Genomic DNA, 17,120 nt, shown 5'->3' with positions numbered 1-17,120 from the left:
AGTGCTTCCGAAACTGTGTCTACCCATTCTGGCCTTTCTACTTCTACACGATGAGCCTTATATGCTGGTTTACTTAATAGGGAGGCAGTTTCCTGGGTCAATGCATGTGATACCGTTTCAGCAAATGTCAGTTTTGGGTTCGCGTATGTAGCTCGCTTCGTTTCCACGTCTCGTATGCCATTTATAAAACTCTGGATTTTTACCCTCTCGGTATATTCCACGGGTGCGTCCGCATTTGCGAGATGAGCCAACCTTTCAACATCTGAAGCAAACTTCTGCAATGTCTCATTTGCTTTTTGGTAGCGGTTTTGCAACTCAATTTGGAATATCTGTTTTCTATGCTCGCTTCCATAACGTCGTTCTACAGCAGCCATCAATGCTTCATAATTTTTCCGCTCTCCTTCGGGAATCGTCTGTAGGATTTCCGCTGCTGGCCCCTTCAATGCCACGAACAATGCAGCAACTTTATCTTCCGCATTCCAGTTGTTCACTGCTGCGGTCTTCTCAAACTGAAGCTTGAAGACCTGGAAAGGAACAGAACCGTCAAAAGATGGAGTTTTTACCTTTGTATTACTCGCTGAAGCAGCCGGCCGATTAACTTGCAATTCCTTTATACGACCTCTCAACGCATCCACCTCTGCCTCGAATTTTTCTTCAAACTGCATTATTTTTTCGTCCATGCGCGCTTCGAGTTTTGATGATATACGCGCCTCTTGTGCTTCTAGTTGTACTGTTATGCGTGTCTCTTGTTCTTTCAGTTGGGTTGCCATATATGTCTTTTGTTCTTCCAGCTGTGTTGACATATTTGTGGATATTTGTGATGACATTTCTGTTATACGTGTTTCTTGTGCTTCAATCTTTGATGTTATTTCTGACGATATTTCTGCAATATCTGTCTTCTGTTCTTCCAATTGTGATGACATGTTGGTAGATATTTGTGATGACATTTCGGACATTTGTGCCGATATTGCAGCCAATATCATGTTCAGGTCTGTGTTCGCCATTGTCTGCGGTGTTTCATTTTTCTCTTCAATTTTTGTTGTCTCCTCGCCATCAAGATGAAAGACATGCTCTTCCACATCAATTCCTTCTGCTTCCATTGCTTCTCGTAGCCGTGCCTGAAGTTCCAGTTTAACGCCGCTTGTATTCAATCCACGGCTCTCCAACTCCTTCTTCAGTTGCGGGATCTTCAATTCACTTAACTTTGCCATGTCCTTGTTGTCCTCTAGAATTTATTCAACAATTCCTCTTCTGACACCAATTGTAACGAATTTGCTGCAAATTCCTCTTATTTGCCCTTTTACTAGGTTCGTATCGCTAAACTGTTGAATAAATAACTCCAACATTGAATAATGGAAAAATGGCCTTTATTAAAATACTTCACAATAACACTCAAACTGTGCAACGAATAGCTTAATAACCAAACTGATAGCTCAAATGAAATTCCACTATTCAAAATAATACTGCTATTGCTCGCTAGATATCGTCTTAGTCGTAACTGCTTGACAACTCAAATCAAACTCAATTACTTCTTACTCGCTTGCCCCGCTTTTATAGTTTACGCTGCATACTTCTAGGCTCTTCGATTTCCAGAACTTACTAGTTGTTTCGGCTACAAAATCGCCAGCCACAACTACGTGCACAAATTATTGCTCTCTCTTGTGACAACTCAGATAAGATATATGCATGTGTTTGTGCATTGCCGCTCCGCTGATCGTATACGTACATATGTGTAGACGCAATTATTTATTCGTTTATGTAGATACATAAAGATTGAATTATTGATGTGAATGTTTGTAGTTTACAGTCTCTCGCGCGCGCATAGGCATATAAGTAAATGCATCTGTGTGTGACATCTCTCTGGGCTGCCTTATATATGTGTATACTTGATTTAATTATTAACGTAAATACTGCTTGGCATGGCCTTAGCATCGCCTTAGTGATGGGATAATTTAGTGATGCTAATATCCGTGACAATACAGTCCGGTAGAAGTGAAATCAAAATATTTGGAGTTCGAGGACTTAGATTATAACAAATTGCGAGTCCTTGTAATAATGAGACACTAAGTGTTTTGATATTTGAGCATTTGATAAAATAGAAACAAACACAATTTTTTGACTCCTTTAAAATTTTGAAATTTCAGATAAGACGAATTGTAAATTTTTTTGATAATAATGTTTATAATTTTAGCTACTGCAACAATAGTATATCAAGGAACATCAAACACTTTTAAATTTCGACTCGAATTAAAAAAAAAGTTAAAAAATACAAACGGGAAAAATAAACCTTTCCAAGCTATTGAGAAAATTAAGACGTATTCACAACAAGCTAACAACTATGTAAATACACGCTAAGATAAAAAATATTCCCAACCATACAAGCGTAAGCGAAATCATTCAATTTAATGGAGTGCATATGTACATAATAAACTAATGGAGTCATGTTCACAATTGTATATGATAAGACAACAAACAAGGGTTTTAATGGAAGTCAAGCATCGGAAAAGGGCAAAAACCAATGCCGATGAGGCTCATTAGAGTTGATAAACATATGTAAGTCCAATCAAGCAGAGTTCAACTGACCAACTGACACTGTATGTGAAAAATATTGAACAACTTAAAACATGAAAATCGAATAAAAGCAAGAAATGAATAATGAGCAGGGATTACAAATTGACAGGTTTGATTTGTGAATATTTTCTCTTTATTTGTGCTTTATTTTGATACTGCGGCATTGTGGGTGGTTTTGTTCCAGGCTCAAATATGAGTTTTGAGGTTTATTTCGAACATACCACACGAATTGGTGTAAAGAAAGAACAAACAAACAAAAATTAGAGAGCTAAATGTCGTTATAAGCCAAATAAATATGTAACCCAGTTTGTGGCACGTAAACAAAATTAAAACATTATTTCTCATCATTGATTACGCAAGCCAAACAAAAAAGTGGCATCGCGTAGCAGTAAAGATGATCCTCTCCGTTGTCGTTGTTCATTTGAGGTTATGTAGTTTGAACTTTTCGTCGAAAAGGGTAGCACACATACAAATCATTAAGAAGACTAATTGCTCAAAGTCAATAAATTACAAGTCTGTTTATGTGATGCAGATAAGCGAACGATTTGTAACACCTTCAAAAACATCACCTACTTATGAACGCCATTAATTGCGTAAATTATACGAACTGTAGTAGATATGTATGTACCTATGTACGTTTTTGTGGAACTACAGAAACTCACGCACAGGCATGTATATATGAATGACTATCTTGAGCTTAATTTTGACTGAATAATAGACAAAATGTTTATTAGTTAAGGTCAATATGGTCTTGTTAGCATTCGAGTTAGTTAAGATGCAGACTACCTAGTTAGAATCAAAGCGCATTTGCACCCTGCTAACAACAGTACAAAGAAGATAAGCTGAAAAGGATTAAGCACATGTATGTCTGTGCTAATGAAGCTTGTCCCAGAAAAGACATGTCATCGATTAATTAAATTGGTAGTCCGTTTTTTTCAAAACACATGACAATCGGTGTCCGGAAGGTAAGCAAATAAACCGTATTATTTAGTTATTATCCGTACATACATTCCAGCTAAAAGCTTAACCAAGTTTATACCTAATTAATTCTACACCTTTTTTAGAAGTTCAGAATTTTCAATTTAAGTTCAGAAAATTAGAATTGAAGTTCAGAATTTCTATTTGTAGCTCAGAAAATTTAGTAACACTATGGACACATTCACACCATGTAAGGTCTTTGTTGGACGAGCGCAGATAAAAGCCATCATTGCCCCTCCTCTTCCAACTATCTTGGGAACTTGAACCGAATTGTTCTGTCAAATTCCATCACCTAGCTTAGATTACCGTAGATGCTGCCAGACAACGCTTTTTGGCGCAACTTAACACCGGACAGTGCAAATGTGGTGATCCACAGCTCTCTTCTCTTCGTCATCTTTACAACTCCCACAGCATCGACGATAGGGCAGTTCTAGCCTTAAACGTATGAAAGGAAGGGCCATGTTTCACATATCGCACAACTAGTTCAAAACAGTGATCAACTCAAAAAATCTCAATGTTCAGAAAACGTGAAAAACCGACTACCTGTTCGATATGCGCCAAAGCAAAAAAAAGAATTTTAAATGTACAAAATATTTAATAATATAAAACATAAACATATCTTTTGGTATCTCAAAAGTATATGCATAAGGGTGGCCACAAGAAATCAATTTTAGATTTTCCGCTAGGGCACCCCCATAAAATATGCGAATCAGGGCTGTCATGGAATCTAAGTCGGTTTTGCATTTTGTCGGAATTACAAACCAAGATTGATTTAAATTGGTGTCATAAAACCGTATTAGTTTTGCTCTTTTCGAATGTAAATAAAAGCGATGTTCGAATCAGCTGTTTACAGTGTTGTCAGTGCACCGCCAATTTTGATGTTAATTTTTTGACAAAATTTTATAAAATAATTTTTTTGTGCATCTAAACAGAAATAAACAAATTTATTGACATAAAAATGGCATCAGCAGTTGTGGCATTTATGTTGTTGGAAGAAGAAAGTTGCGAGAAGGTCAAATTTTGAGAGATCGCAGCAATCCATTTGAGTTGCCAGAGACAGCGTAATTAAAAATATTTCTTAATGTGAGTTTCTAAATATTTATAGTGTATTTGCAGTTACATTGCATACTATAGCATAAACAAAGAGGCTTTCCGAATGGTATTGGATACCATTGAAGGACGCTTAACTCGCTCGAAAGTTCTGCCAGTGCTGCAACTAGCTACGTTTCGATTTTTAGCTGAAGGACCCTGTCAAAGATCAGTTAGCAAGGATTCTAGCATGAGTTTAGGTAGAAGCACGGTGTCAACTATTTTAGATGATGTGCTTCGTGAAGCCCTTCTCAAAATCTGGATGCTTCTCCATAAATTCAGTCAAAATACTGTTTTGCATTGAATTTTTATGCTTTCCCCTATTAAGAATGAAAATATATGTAAATTTACATTTATTTTTATAAAATAAACCTTTAATTACTTACATTTTTAGAAAATACTCAACTGCAAGGGAAATACAACTATGAAAAAATGAAATCCAACAGCATTTAACTGATTGGATTGTTTCCGATAGCAAAATCGATATTATCGGATTCTGTGACACCTAAAACCGACACTAATTCCAATTCGAACATTAAACCGATAACATTGGATTTCATGACACCAAAGTAATATTTTGTCGTTTTTAAATCCGATTCCGACAACAATTGGATTCCATGACAGCCCTGAATATATTAGAAAATGATACATACAAAGTTTCAGGTCAATCCGATAATGTTAACGTGCCTCATTGAGGTCAAAGTTAGGAAAAACAGCGATTTTTCAGAAAAAATTGTTCGTGTTACGTCAGTAAAAGTGAAACCATTTATGCCAGGAACTTGACTCGTACACCATTTGATACGTAATTTTATTTGTATTGATTTTGATCTGAATAATATTTTTATAAAACGGTTATTTTTAGCAGTATTTAGCATTTATCAGATCAGGTCATAGTGGATATACGTAATTTTGAATTTCTATGCAAACGTCTATGGACATTACAATATTCAATGGCATACGAGTCAAGTTCCTGGCATAAATGGTTTCACTTTTACTGACGAAACACTAAATTTTTTTCTGAAAAATCGCTGTTCTCCCTAACTTTGACCTTAATGAGGCACGTGTTAACATTATCGGATTGGCCTGCAACTTTGCAATAATCATTTTCTGATCTATTGGCATATTTTAGGAGGATGCCCCGAAAGATAGAAAAAAAATTAAAATTCACCCTATACCTTGTAACCACCCTAATATGCATACATACCTAAGAAAATTGTGGTTTGGGGGAAGTCAATATGTATACGTATATAAGTTAACCGTAAAATATAATCTAAAAGTAAAAATAAACAATATAATTGAAATTTGACTCACCCATAGCTGCCAAATTTGCATCTCTTGCAAAATATTCTCCATGTTATCATTCGCTTGTCCCTGGGCATCACTGTGGATGTTTACATTCTCATCACGAGGAGCGGCATCAGCTTTGGCAACACGATCATCTTTTGTGGATTTTTTCACTCGCGTAATACATGATTCTTCTGTTTGCCGTTTGTCAGAGCCAATATTGTCGGTTTTACCACCATCGACGGCGACAACAACTGGGTCATCGTTTTCGAAGCAGATAGGAGCGGCGTTGGCAATTGTACTAGTCGTTTTGTTGCCCGTAGTCGTTGCTGCAGCAGCTGCAGCAATAGATGCAACAATGTTGCGATAGCAATTTTTCGGTGTATTTGCCGTTGCCTTACACTCATTTTTTGACGAATTATAGTTTTTTGTTACATCTTTATTCGGTGACGTGATCAATAACTGTTCAACAGTTTTAATACTAGTTTTGTGCTCTATTGTTGCTAAACTTTCCGCGTCGTCAGCAAGAGCGGAGTGTGAATTTTGTATTTTATCATCAATCCGAGCTATTTGCTTATATAGCACCGTAGATTTAGTTTCTTCCGCATTTGCATTGACAGCCTGCTTCACTGCATTTTCCTCCTTATCTTCGCCTTCTTCATATAAGCTATCTCCTATCTGCCCATTGGGGAAGAGATCATAGAGCGTGACATTGGGCTTGCCACAACATCGACACAATTTCATCTCATTATGTAGGTAATTATCGCTTTCAGCCGTTAATATTACTTGCGAATTGCTAGGGGCTTTGTTTGTATTGTTATCAGTGATGGGTGAATTGTTGATTGCGTTATCCCTCTCAGCGGCTGTTGAGACGTCACGCTCAGCTATATCAGTGCCTCTAATGGCTGCATTTTCAACAACACAGGCTGTAGCGGCAGTATTTGGGAGGTCACTTCCCGCATCGCTATTTTTACAATTGATCTCTGCATTTGGCAAATTTATCATTTGCACATCGCTGGTTGTCTCAGATTCTTTAATGATTCTTGATATTATCTCATTTGGAGCGGTTTTTATTTCTGTTGTATCTGTGATAGCAGTTTCGTCTGTCGTTTCATTTTCACAGTTTATTATTTCAGTGTTGTTCATGGCTTTCTTTGTTGTTGCGGGCTTGTTCGCTTTAGATTCTGTTGCTAAATTTGTTGTTGTTTTGAATATTATTGAGGCTTCGTTACGCTGTAGCTGCTCTTCCTGTTGTTGTAGCTGACCTCCGACAATGACGACAGTTTTGTCGATTTCATGGAATTTATCAGTGGCATCATCAACCGTTATTTTTTTTATATTTGACGTTATATTTTTTGATTTTGTTACCTCAGCACTCACACTATCACCAGTAGTTGTTTTGGTTGGTGCGTTCGTTGTGGCTCCCTCAGCTATAATCGTTGCATTGGGTGCGCCGTCAACGCTGTTCATCTCGTCGGATTCAACCGATCCTCTGATTCTTCACTTGATATAAGTGCAATATTTCACTGGGTTGTAATTTTTTATATTTATTGCAGTTCTCGAAGTACTGCTGCTTTTTTTGGAAACCTTTATACACTAAAAAACCTTGTTTTGATTTTTTGTTGTTAATATATAACGAATGTCTTGATTTCTTGCTTATTCACTTGTTTAAAATGTTTAATTTGTTGTGTGTTTTAATTTATTTTATTTTAATTTTTGATAATTATTCGCGCTTCGCAACAAATGTTGAAGATCGCGATTTGCAGTAAAAGAGCAAATAAAATTATTTCATCACTAAATTTTGCTGCTCTTTCGCACTCACAAGAATTGTCGGTTTTTAAACGATTCATCAAAAATTTTTATTTTTAGACATACATATTTATGTAGTACGTAGATCCAGGTTCATTTTTATAGTTCTGATTTTTTTTTATGTTTTCGTTTTCATTTTCACTTATACACATCATAATATATCCAAGGTGCAACACCTTATACTTTTGTATACCAAGTTGGTTTTTGTTGTTTCAATCTGCAAAATAAACAAATATTTTATTAATGAGTGGTCAAATCGAGAAGAGTTGCCTACAGAATATATATGCTGAAAATTATTGGTACGTTATATGCACGCGATCAGCTGGCATATGTAGCTTTCTTGTACAGTTATAAAAAAAATTGTTTTTACCTTCTAATAGAGTAAAAGCCCGCGACGGCCAGACCTTTGTCATTTTAAAAAAGTTGAAATTTCGTCACTGCATACTTCCAACTGAAGCAGGATCGTTGGTCTATTATAAAACTTGAGTCATGGTGGCTTTAACAGATATCGTGCAAAAATTTTGTAGACAAATAGACCTTTCTTTCGTCATTTTATAAAGTCATATGGTCTTCATCATGATATAAGAAGCCACTAGCCTCATTGCCAGACAATTTCCATAGTGGCTTTGATTAGCCAGACACTTTTAATCCTTCGAACATCGAAGCAATTTTATACTGAAATTTGGATACAAAATCTTTAAAAAAATATTTGAAATTTTGTTTGCCGTAAAAAAATTTCAGCTTTCATTTTATGAAAAAGTACAGTTTTGCATTGCAAAAAGTGTCTGGCTGGACAAAGCCACTATGGAAAGTGTATGGCAATAAGGCTAGTGGTTTCTTATATCTTGACGAAGACCATATATGAAAATCAGTCTTTTTTATAAAATGACGAAAGAAAGTTCTATTTTTCTGTAAAATTTTTGCACGATATCTGTCAAAGCCACCATGATTCAAGTTTTATAATAGACCAACTCTCCTGCTTCAGCTGGAAGTATGCACTGACGAAATTTCAACTAAAATGACAAAGGTCTGGCAGTCACGGGCTCTTAGACTATAAGACGTATGCAGAGAAAAATTTTTTATACGAGTATTCCATGGAAAAACTTAAAAATTGGCTGATTTTTCTTTTTTTCAGCTTTCTGTATAAATTTCCATTGGCAATATATTTACGTTACGATTTATCCCATACCTATCGTGAAATGCTCCTCACGAAAATGGGTTCGAGATCTATCTTAGAATTTGTTTCAAAAACGCTCTATCTAAGCAAAAATTCAAAACATTTTGACGTTGGCGTTTATGAATAAAATTCCGAATTTTGTGATACGTTGTTTTGAAACGGAAGCCGAAATAGGTTGACATTCCACCCGCCAGTTGATATGTACTACTTGAGAGTTTTTCAATAATACGAAAACTTTGTAAAAACCGATATCTTCGTAAAACCTAATAACCTATATAGCTTTTGTATATTTTTGTTTTAGGTCTGTCATAACCTTGATTTTCTTTGTCTGCTTTAGTACTGTGATCCATATGGAGAACACCAATCAAAAACATCTGTTTGTCAGCTGCTCATGCTGTGTTGAAGTACCTATCTATCCTCTGAAATTCATGTATCCCTATTTTAACTAACACCATTGTGCAATATACACATTAGAAAACATCGCTAAATAAACATGATTACAAATACGAAGAGGACTGAGAAAAAGGTAAATACAATGCAACCACATGGGACTCTGAAACTGTTGGAATCAAGGCGTTGTTTGATTTATTTGACAATTAGCAATGGAAACTACAACAAGAAACATTCATTCATGTTTTTTTTTGTCAAAGTCCTTTTGAGTCAAATTGCTATAATTACTTGACGTAACACTGACGGCCGAAGATTTAGTACTTCACTCTTTTGGTGTCTTATACATGATTCAATTACTAGAGGTTTGTTCTTCAATGATGACAGATCTTTGACACTCCCAAATTGAAAAATCTGGACGGGTTGCTTTTACAAAGTAAGGAGAACGGGGAACAATTCAATCCCCTTCAGTGAAATTGTAGTAGACAAGTATCTTTGGTAGTATATTAATAGTGATAATAAATTTGTAAATGCCAAAAGTTTTTGGGGAAATAATTTCATTTTCTACTAAATATTTCGTGAACTGATAAAGTTATGTTGGTTTGGTTGATTGAATTGGGAAATTTTTGAAAAATATTTTGAGAGCACGATTTTGAACAGGCAGCCGACATGGTGTGATACGCTTCTCAGCAGCCGCAATGAACTGACAAAAACAAAAATAAAAGAAAATGGCTTATTGTCTTAGAACTTTATATTCCTACTTGACTTTGACAGAAGAGTTAAGTTTTTGTGCGATCCTGCTACACAGGGAGTATTCACCTTTTTATTCTGAAATTTCGGAAAGCTCTTTTCCGTTAAGTATTCATGGAAGCATTGCGGATAATTAGAATATTCGGGATACGTTCATTTGATACTACCTCACGAGGTCCGAATATGCATAATATTCCAAATATCAACCGATTCTCCAAATTTTTAAATGGAGACGAATGTTCCGAACATACGGAATTAATAGAACAGGCGGTCGACTTTTAATACGCGCCCAAAAATACCGAGAGAAGTGGCAAAAACGCGTATTGACCTCGATAACAATAATTCGAAGGCGGAAATAAAAATTTTAGCTCGTTCAAACGATATTGACGAAAAACCGAAAAATGTCCTCGGGTTGCGTTGGCGGCCTTCAGCCGAGCTTATAAAAAATTACCCCGGCCGGCCCACCAATGACGTGGGGTCAAAATTAAATGCGTGAAAAATCCCTTTGTACACAAAATATTTTTCAGTGCACAAAAACATTACAACAACTACACTTGCCAACTTTAACTCCAAATATCTCCGAACAGATATACAATTTTTCTTTTCCGCCTTAGCATTATTGTTGTCCAGGTCCCTCTCTCGATATTTTTGGACGCGTGTTCGCAGTAGACTCCTGTTCTAGACTTTTACTTGAATAAGTTAAAATGCCCAATGAGTACATTTCGTTATAGCATCTCCATTATTTACTAATGATATTTTTACGTGAATCGATTTAATAGTCGAGGTTTTGACGTTGAAAGATGAATTTTGAATTGGTTTCTTTTTCGAATGTTCATAGGTTTACGAAAGTGCACGATTCCTTGCTGTCCGTACTTTTCGTATAACCTATGCTGAAGCACACTAATAGATCATGGCATAGTTAATAAATTCATCATAAAATTAAAATAAATGTTCTAAGGGATTATGCAAGTAAGTACTTATCGGGTACTTGTAAACTGATTGCTCCCTATTTCTACTACTAATATTTTTCGAAAATTCACAAAGAACCAACACAGTTAACGGATGCCACTTCGATTTGGAAGCAATATTGCTGCAATTGTCAAAAAATGTGTCTGTCGAGCAAACCTTTTGTGATTGAATCATGGTCTTATAAAAAATTCTCTTCAAAAATGTTTTATTAACAACTTCTTGCGACAAATAAAGGCTACTCTTTTACCTTATTGTTCAACAATGCGTTGAAATCTTCATAAATTATTGTTCAGCAATGTATTAAGACCTCATGATTTTAGTTTTAAATACTATGCAGGAATTCATATCTCTTTGTGATGAGCTCTGACCTTAACTTTTTTAGAGATCAGATCAGATCAACGGTAATTTGTTCCTTGTCTTTTCATAATCCCAGTACAAGCAGATGTATATTTTCGATAGGTAAAAGCATTAAGAACACAAGTTTGTTGAATTCTTCAGTTTCTCGATAAGTGGCGCAAAATATCTATGCTTATGATTTTGCGTAGTGTTGATTTCATGAATGCTTTCTATAAGTTTCTTCCCACCAGTTGGTGATCGCATTAAAGTGTAGAATTGTATGAATATTGCTACCAAGTTAAGAGAACAGGATTTTTTCTCACTTTGCTGTAGTTGTCACATCTTTCGTTGCTTTTAACAAGTGATCAATTTCAAGTACTTTTCACCACGTTCGAGGCCAACTTTAATGTGATTTATACAATATGGAGTCTAGCGTTGCTCTTAAGTAGCTTAATGTTGTCTAGTAAGTAATTTATCAATAAATCGCTTTAACGTTGTATTCTCCACGAGTTTCTATTTCAACGTTAGGAACTTATGCCACAATCAGTAGATGTATAGTATATAGCACATAGAATAACTTATTTGCAGTAATTAAGAGAAAATCTTTGCTTATATTCAAGCATTTAGTTATTTTTTGTACATTAATCTGCAATATTGGTACATAGGTTGAGGGTATATTGATCCAATGCAACTCTGCCCTTCATACTCTTCTTCATTCCACTCCATTCGACTACCTCTTTTACTGCCTTCCACTCCATTCGAAACATAACCTCAATTTAAGCTGTCAAACTATATAGTTAATAATGGTTTTGTTATTCTTATGTAGATTTCATTATGTCACGTTTGAATCAAGTAGAAATATAATACTGAAACAGTAGCCATTTTACGTCGACTGCTGAGTAGAATATCAGATAATCTCGGCTGACGTTTCGAAAACGATTTATCTTAGAAAACTTTCGAATAATGGCCTATTTCAGAACTGGTTTTAAATCGCCCTCTCCTCCGAATACGATTGTAACGCCCTATCTGAGCCTAAATTCAAAACATAATGACTTCAAAATTCTGAGGCATTATTGAAGCAAATTCTGAAACAGGTTTTTTCTGAAAATTATTATGAGATAGAGTGTTTTCGAATTGGCAGCGGAGATAAGTTGATATTCCACTCAGACATCGATGTGTTATTGTCATGTACAAGGCTTTTAATTAGAGTGAAATTCGAATCGAGTCGGAACGTAACCACGCCCACTATTATGCAATTCTTCATTTTGCATAGTTTTATACTAGGTTCAAACACGCACCAAATTGTCAATTTATACCATTTGGGCAATTTATTACGCAATTTATCATATAATAAATTGTAATAATAAATTGCCAATTTAAAAAAAATTGCGTAATAAATTGTTTCAAACTGCAAATACAACCTTGTAAAGTGTATTTATTGAGTAGATTTCAACGTCAGTTGCGCATGGCTGAACTATATGGTTGGCTCATCTCATCAGCTGATTTTATGTCTTTCATTTCACTGGAGTAGGGATTGTCAAAAGAAGATGGCAAACTCAAAATGAAACCAAAACATTGAACACATTTTCTTACAACACACAAAAATTTTAAAGTTTTATGTTTTCATTCCATTTCATTCGCCTAATACCAACACGCACATTTTGACAGTCTGAACAAAGGTATGTTCTTGCTGTAGAGATGAGCCAACCAGCTATCAAATTACTATTGTGTAAGCTAAATCGAGTTGTATGAACAGCACTCAATTCAAATCGAAATTTCCTCAATTTATTTTTCTGTTTGAACATAGTATAAGAATCATAAACTACATTAGTTTAATATTTTATGCGATGTAAGGCAATAGTGACAAATTTCTTTACCTTTTCAACTCGAACAGGTGGACTACTCTGCTACATGTTTTTAACAAAGAAATTTCTTTCAAAAGTAGGATTTAGTATACTGTAAAAATGTGGCAGTAAGTACGAGTACAAATTACATCCATAATTTTTTTTTACGAATAGTTTAACTGAAGAAAAAAGCTATATTTATACAGTTTTAGTTTCTCATACATATTTATTAAGTGCTTTGCACAGATTTTTTCGTAGTTTTCAATGAACATTAGTGATGATCGGAAACAATGTTTGTTCAGCGGAAAACTTCAAATATTTTTTTATGTTATGTATTACTAATGGTTGTTATATCAATTTATTTACATATTAAGACCTAGTTGATATATTAATTAATTTACAAATACTTATGTATATGTAACTACAAATATTTATTGTACTTGCTTGATAAAAATTTCTTGCTGAATTTTAACATATTTACTTCAGCAAACCGACGGAATATCTATCCAACTGATGCATACGATTATTTTGTGAATACTAAAATGTGTATACATTAAAAGCAGCTTCTAACAAGACTATCACGACAACAATAATGACTTCGACGACGACGGTGGCGACTACGACGACAATTTCTTCTAAAATACACCGTGTGCTTACCCGCAAATATGTACATATTTTAACCCGTTCAAATGGACTTTTGGTGGACGGTGGCGAAGAAATGACGAAGGATAAATCGAAATCGTGCAAAACGTTAGATGAGAAGCTGTGGCAGCATTAGAATAGGCAGAAGAGGAAACAACAGCAATAGAAATCGAGGTAGCAGCAGAATTAGGGAAGGCAGTAGCAGTAGCGGAGGTAGTAGCTGCGGAATGAACAACGGTGGCAAGCAAGAAGGATATGATGAGTGTCCACCACACTGGTCAAAGACGCAGATGTTACGTTATTAGTCATTGTTTTTGTTTGTTTTCCGAAAGCATCCATGTACGTTATGTTTGTATGTATGTGCTTAAATGTGGGATAGTTTTCCTGAGTAGCGATGGCGATTAGGGGGGGGAAAGGTTTTAATTCTTACTTTACTATGTCCGTCAAAGCATACCCACACACAGGAATACACATACATCTTAACTACCAATCTAACCGACTCCAAGGACCTGCGCGCATATAAACTAACGGACTAACGGTGAATTCCTTTCATGTTTCGGCCGTTTGCCAAACTACTTCTCGCACACATGCATACATACATACGTCTGTCTGTATCTTGCGTATGCTTTCTTCTAGTTTTAAATTCGTTTGCGTCCGAAGGTTATTAGTAGATGGTAGAAGAACCGACACGTTTTCGTCCTGCCTCACAGCAACAAAGCATTCTGGCCGCGCGTATCCGTACAAGATATGCATATGAGCTATGTATATGACTTGGTATGTTTCTTTATTAGTATATACGACTGTATGTAACCGCATACCAAACGTACTAGCTACTCGCACATTAGAAAATCAAGCACACACAAGAGATATTTGTTCTTGTAGATACTCATATGTAAATAAACATAGATACTTCTTCTTCTTCTTATTAGACGATAGAAGATAGCAAGCAAAATTTTGAGGCTGCGGCTTCTACGACTACAGTTTCTGCTTCTGCTCCTACATCAACTGTTGTCGCTATTGCTATTGCTATTGTTGCTACTATTTCCATCAGAACCAAACAACTGTCCTAGCGCAAAGCAAAAACAAATTCTTCATCAACACTCTAATCGGATCGACTGCAGGACAGAAGTAAGGAAATATAAATATGTACTGCTGGAGGAGAAAGTAGAGAAGAATGAATATACATATACATGAAGAGCACTAAATGTATAGATGTATGTTGACTTGGTAGATATGTAGATCTCGCCAACAAAAACTATATGGACCCAGAATGGACATTTTGTCGTTGCTGGCTTGGACATCACTTTTGCGTTTTGGGTCGTTCGTTTGGAAAAAGGTTGACGACGCTGAAGATGGCGATGAAGGTGAAGATGAAGGCGAAGGTAAAATTGGAGATGAAGGTGGTGGTGTGATGCGATGGCGTTGACCTCAAGCGCTACACCGTTTCTTCGTTGAACTTAGTAGATTTGTTCTCAGTATTTGATGAATACAGCTAGAGTTATAATAGCAAAAATAAATACAACAACAATTATACGCATATCATAACAATCGGGATTATATACGCTACACTAAATTTTGCGTATACATATGTAAATTCTAATATGTGAAACTGCTACATACATAAAGTGGCGGATAAATTATTTGCGGCTGAACATATGTACATATCTTAAATGGTCAATATATGCATAGTTTTGTTGAAAATTAAAATGAATTGAATGGCTCTGAATCAGGCATGCTTAACGAACGAAACGATATCATTTCGTTACGATAATCAACGCTAATAAACGAAACGAAGTCACTTCGTTTCGTTTATTAACGTTAAGATCGTCAAATTAACGTTAACTTCGTTTCGTTTATTAGCGTTGATTATCGTAACGAAATGATATCGTTTCGTTCGTTAAGCATGCCTGCTCTGAATAAAGCGTAAGGGAAATTTAAGCCAGCATTACTGTAAGACCATAACGTTTAAGATTTAAGATTATTCTCTGTCGCAAATTTTGTGTTCGCCACTGTACGTGTATACCAAACATAGTACCAAGTGAAATTCTTTGCTGGTTTGGATGTTGAAAAGCAATTGGAAATAAACGACACATTCTAATATCACATTGAGTTTTTCAAAAAAGATCAGAATCTACTACGTATTGGTTTTCAAGTATTTTTCAATTCATACACATACAATGCTTGAGAAAGATTTGATAAAACGTTGAGCATCAAATTACAGACCACCATGGAATTCTGAGGCGTGCATTGTGAAAACTTTAGGAAAGAGTGAATCCATATACTATGATGATGACCAGATGAATTTACCACTGGGAAGTTCGAGTCTCGATCCGCTCATTACCATATCCCATAAGACGGGATGATAACACAACATCCACTATGTATGTACCACGCATACCTACTTATATATGCTAAGCCAAGCTCAACCGTAATATCAGGTGATCAGTGATATAGATCCAATCTAATTTTAATCCCAAGATCGGGATTAGTCCCGAGATTTAGGAATTTTGTTTTTCTTTCAACAGTTTAGCTCTCAAAGTTTCGTACATTTTATCTGAAAAAAATATGTTTACAATACTATAATATGAGCATTATATTTGTTTTTTTTTAACTTTAATTTGCTTATCGCCGGAACCCTTGAAGGCGACGCTATCTCCGTGAAAAGCTCGAACGGGTCTTAAGTCAACAATATATAAGAATTTGTTTGTCATCTTCTTCAAAGCTCAGCTGCAACAGCCCGCTTTCAACCAGCAAGCCGAAGCAGGGCTAAGTTCATCTCAACTGATAGGCAAATCAAGGATTTCCGGGACTTAGGATTTTCGGGATTGGAGTCCCTACCGCAGCTTATTCAGACGTCGAATTTCATAATGTTCTTTATGCTTTTTTTTTCTTCGCTCGTACAAAAAAAAAGAGTGAATTAGCAAAGGCTTAAAATGCAGATCAGGTGACCAATTTTAACGGCTTATTGATCATCCGATTATCCCGTTGATCAAGTATGATATGAGGAGGCTATAGTTAACAAAAGGGTAGAGCGCGATGAGTCGTTTTGGGAAAAAGGCAGTTTTTCGATGATGTTGATTGAGGATGGTCGTGTCTGTGGCTAGAGCCAAATATAAAGTATGTCGCGGTATATCAGTTCCGCTGTATTAAGCATATTCGTCCGGAAATTAAATTAAAAAGGTGGACAAATTAAAATGACAAAATTGAAATAAGATAACTAATTGTGGAACAATTATAAAAAAAAAAAAAAAAACACAAGTTTTTATGCAACTGTTGGCAAAGGC

At 35.6% G+C, this 17,120-nt stretch overlaps 1 protein-coding gene across 11 annotated transcripts in view; it reads right to left on the bottom strand.

Moving 5' to 3' along the window:
• The window catches only part of LOC137236385 (platelet binding protein GspB-like), a 498,764-nt gene that overhangs the window by 379,299 nt on the left and 102,345 nt on the right, over positions 1 to 17,120 (bottom strand). For 10 of the 11 annotated variants that reach the window (XM_067758931.1, XM_067758926.1, XM_067758936.1 and 7 more), the window contains exon 2: positions 5,950 to 7,948. In XM_067758931.1, coding sequence (XP_067615032.1) covers positions 5,950 to 7,392 — 1,443 coding nt within the window. In that variant the 5' untranslated portion in view covers positions 7,393 to 7,948. Of the gene's footprint in view, positions 1 to 5,949; positions 7,949 to 11,261; positions 11,731 to 17,120 lie in introns of those variants that run through there. The other variant, XM_067758929.1, reaches the window with a different exon arrangement.

Source organism: Eurosta solidaginis, chromosome 1 (genome assembly GCF_040869045.1).
Source record: "Eurosta solidaginis isolate ZX-2024a chromosome 1, ASM4086904v1, whole genome shotgun sequence".
Classification (NCBI taxonomy): domain Eukaryota; kingdom Metazoa; phylum Arthropoda; class Insecta; order Diptera; family Tephritidae; genus Eurosta; species Eurosta solidaginis.
The sequence above is the reverse complement of the archived record's forward strand: the minus strand, read 5'-3'. Positions and strand labels throughout refer to the sequence as shown.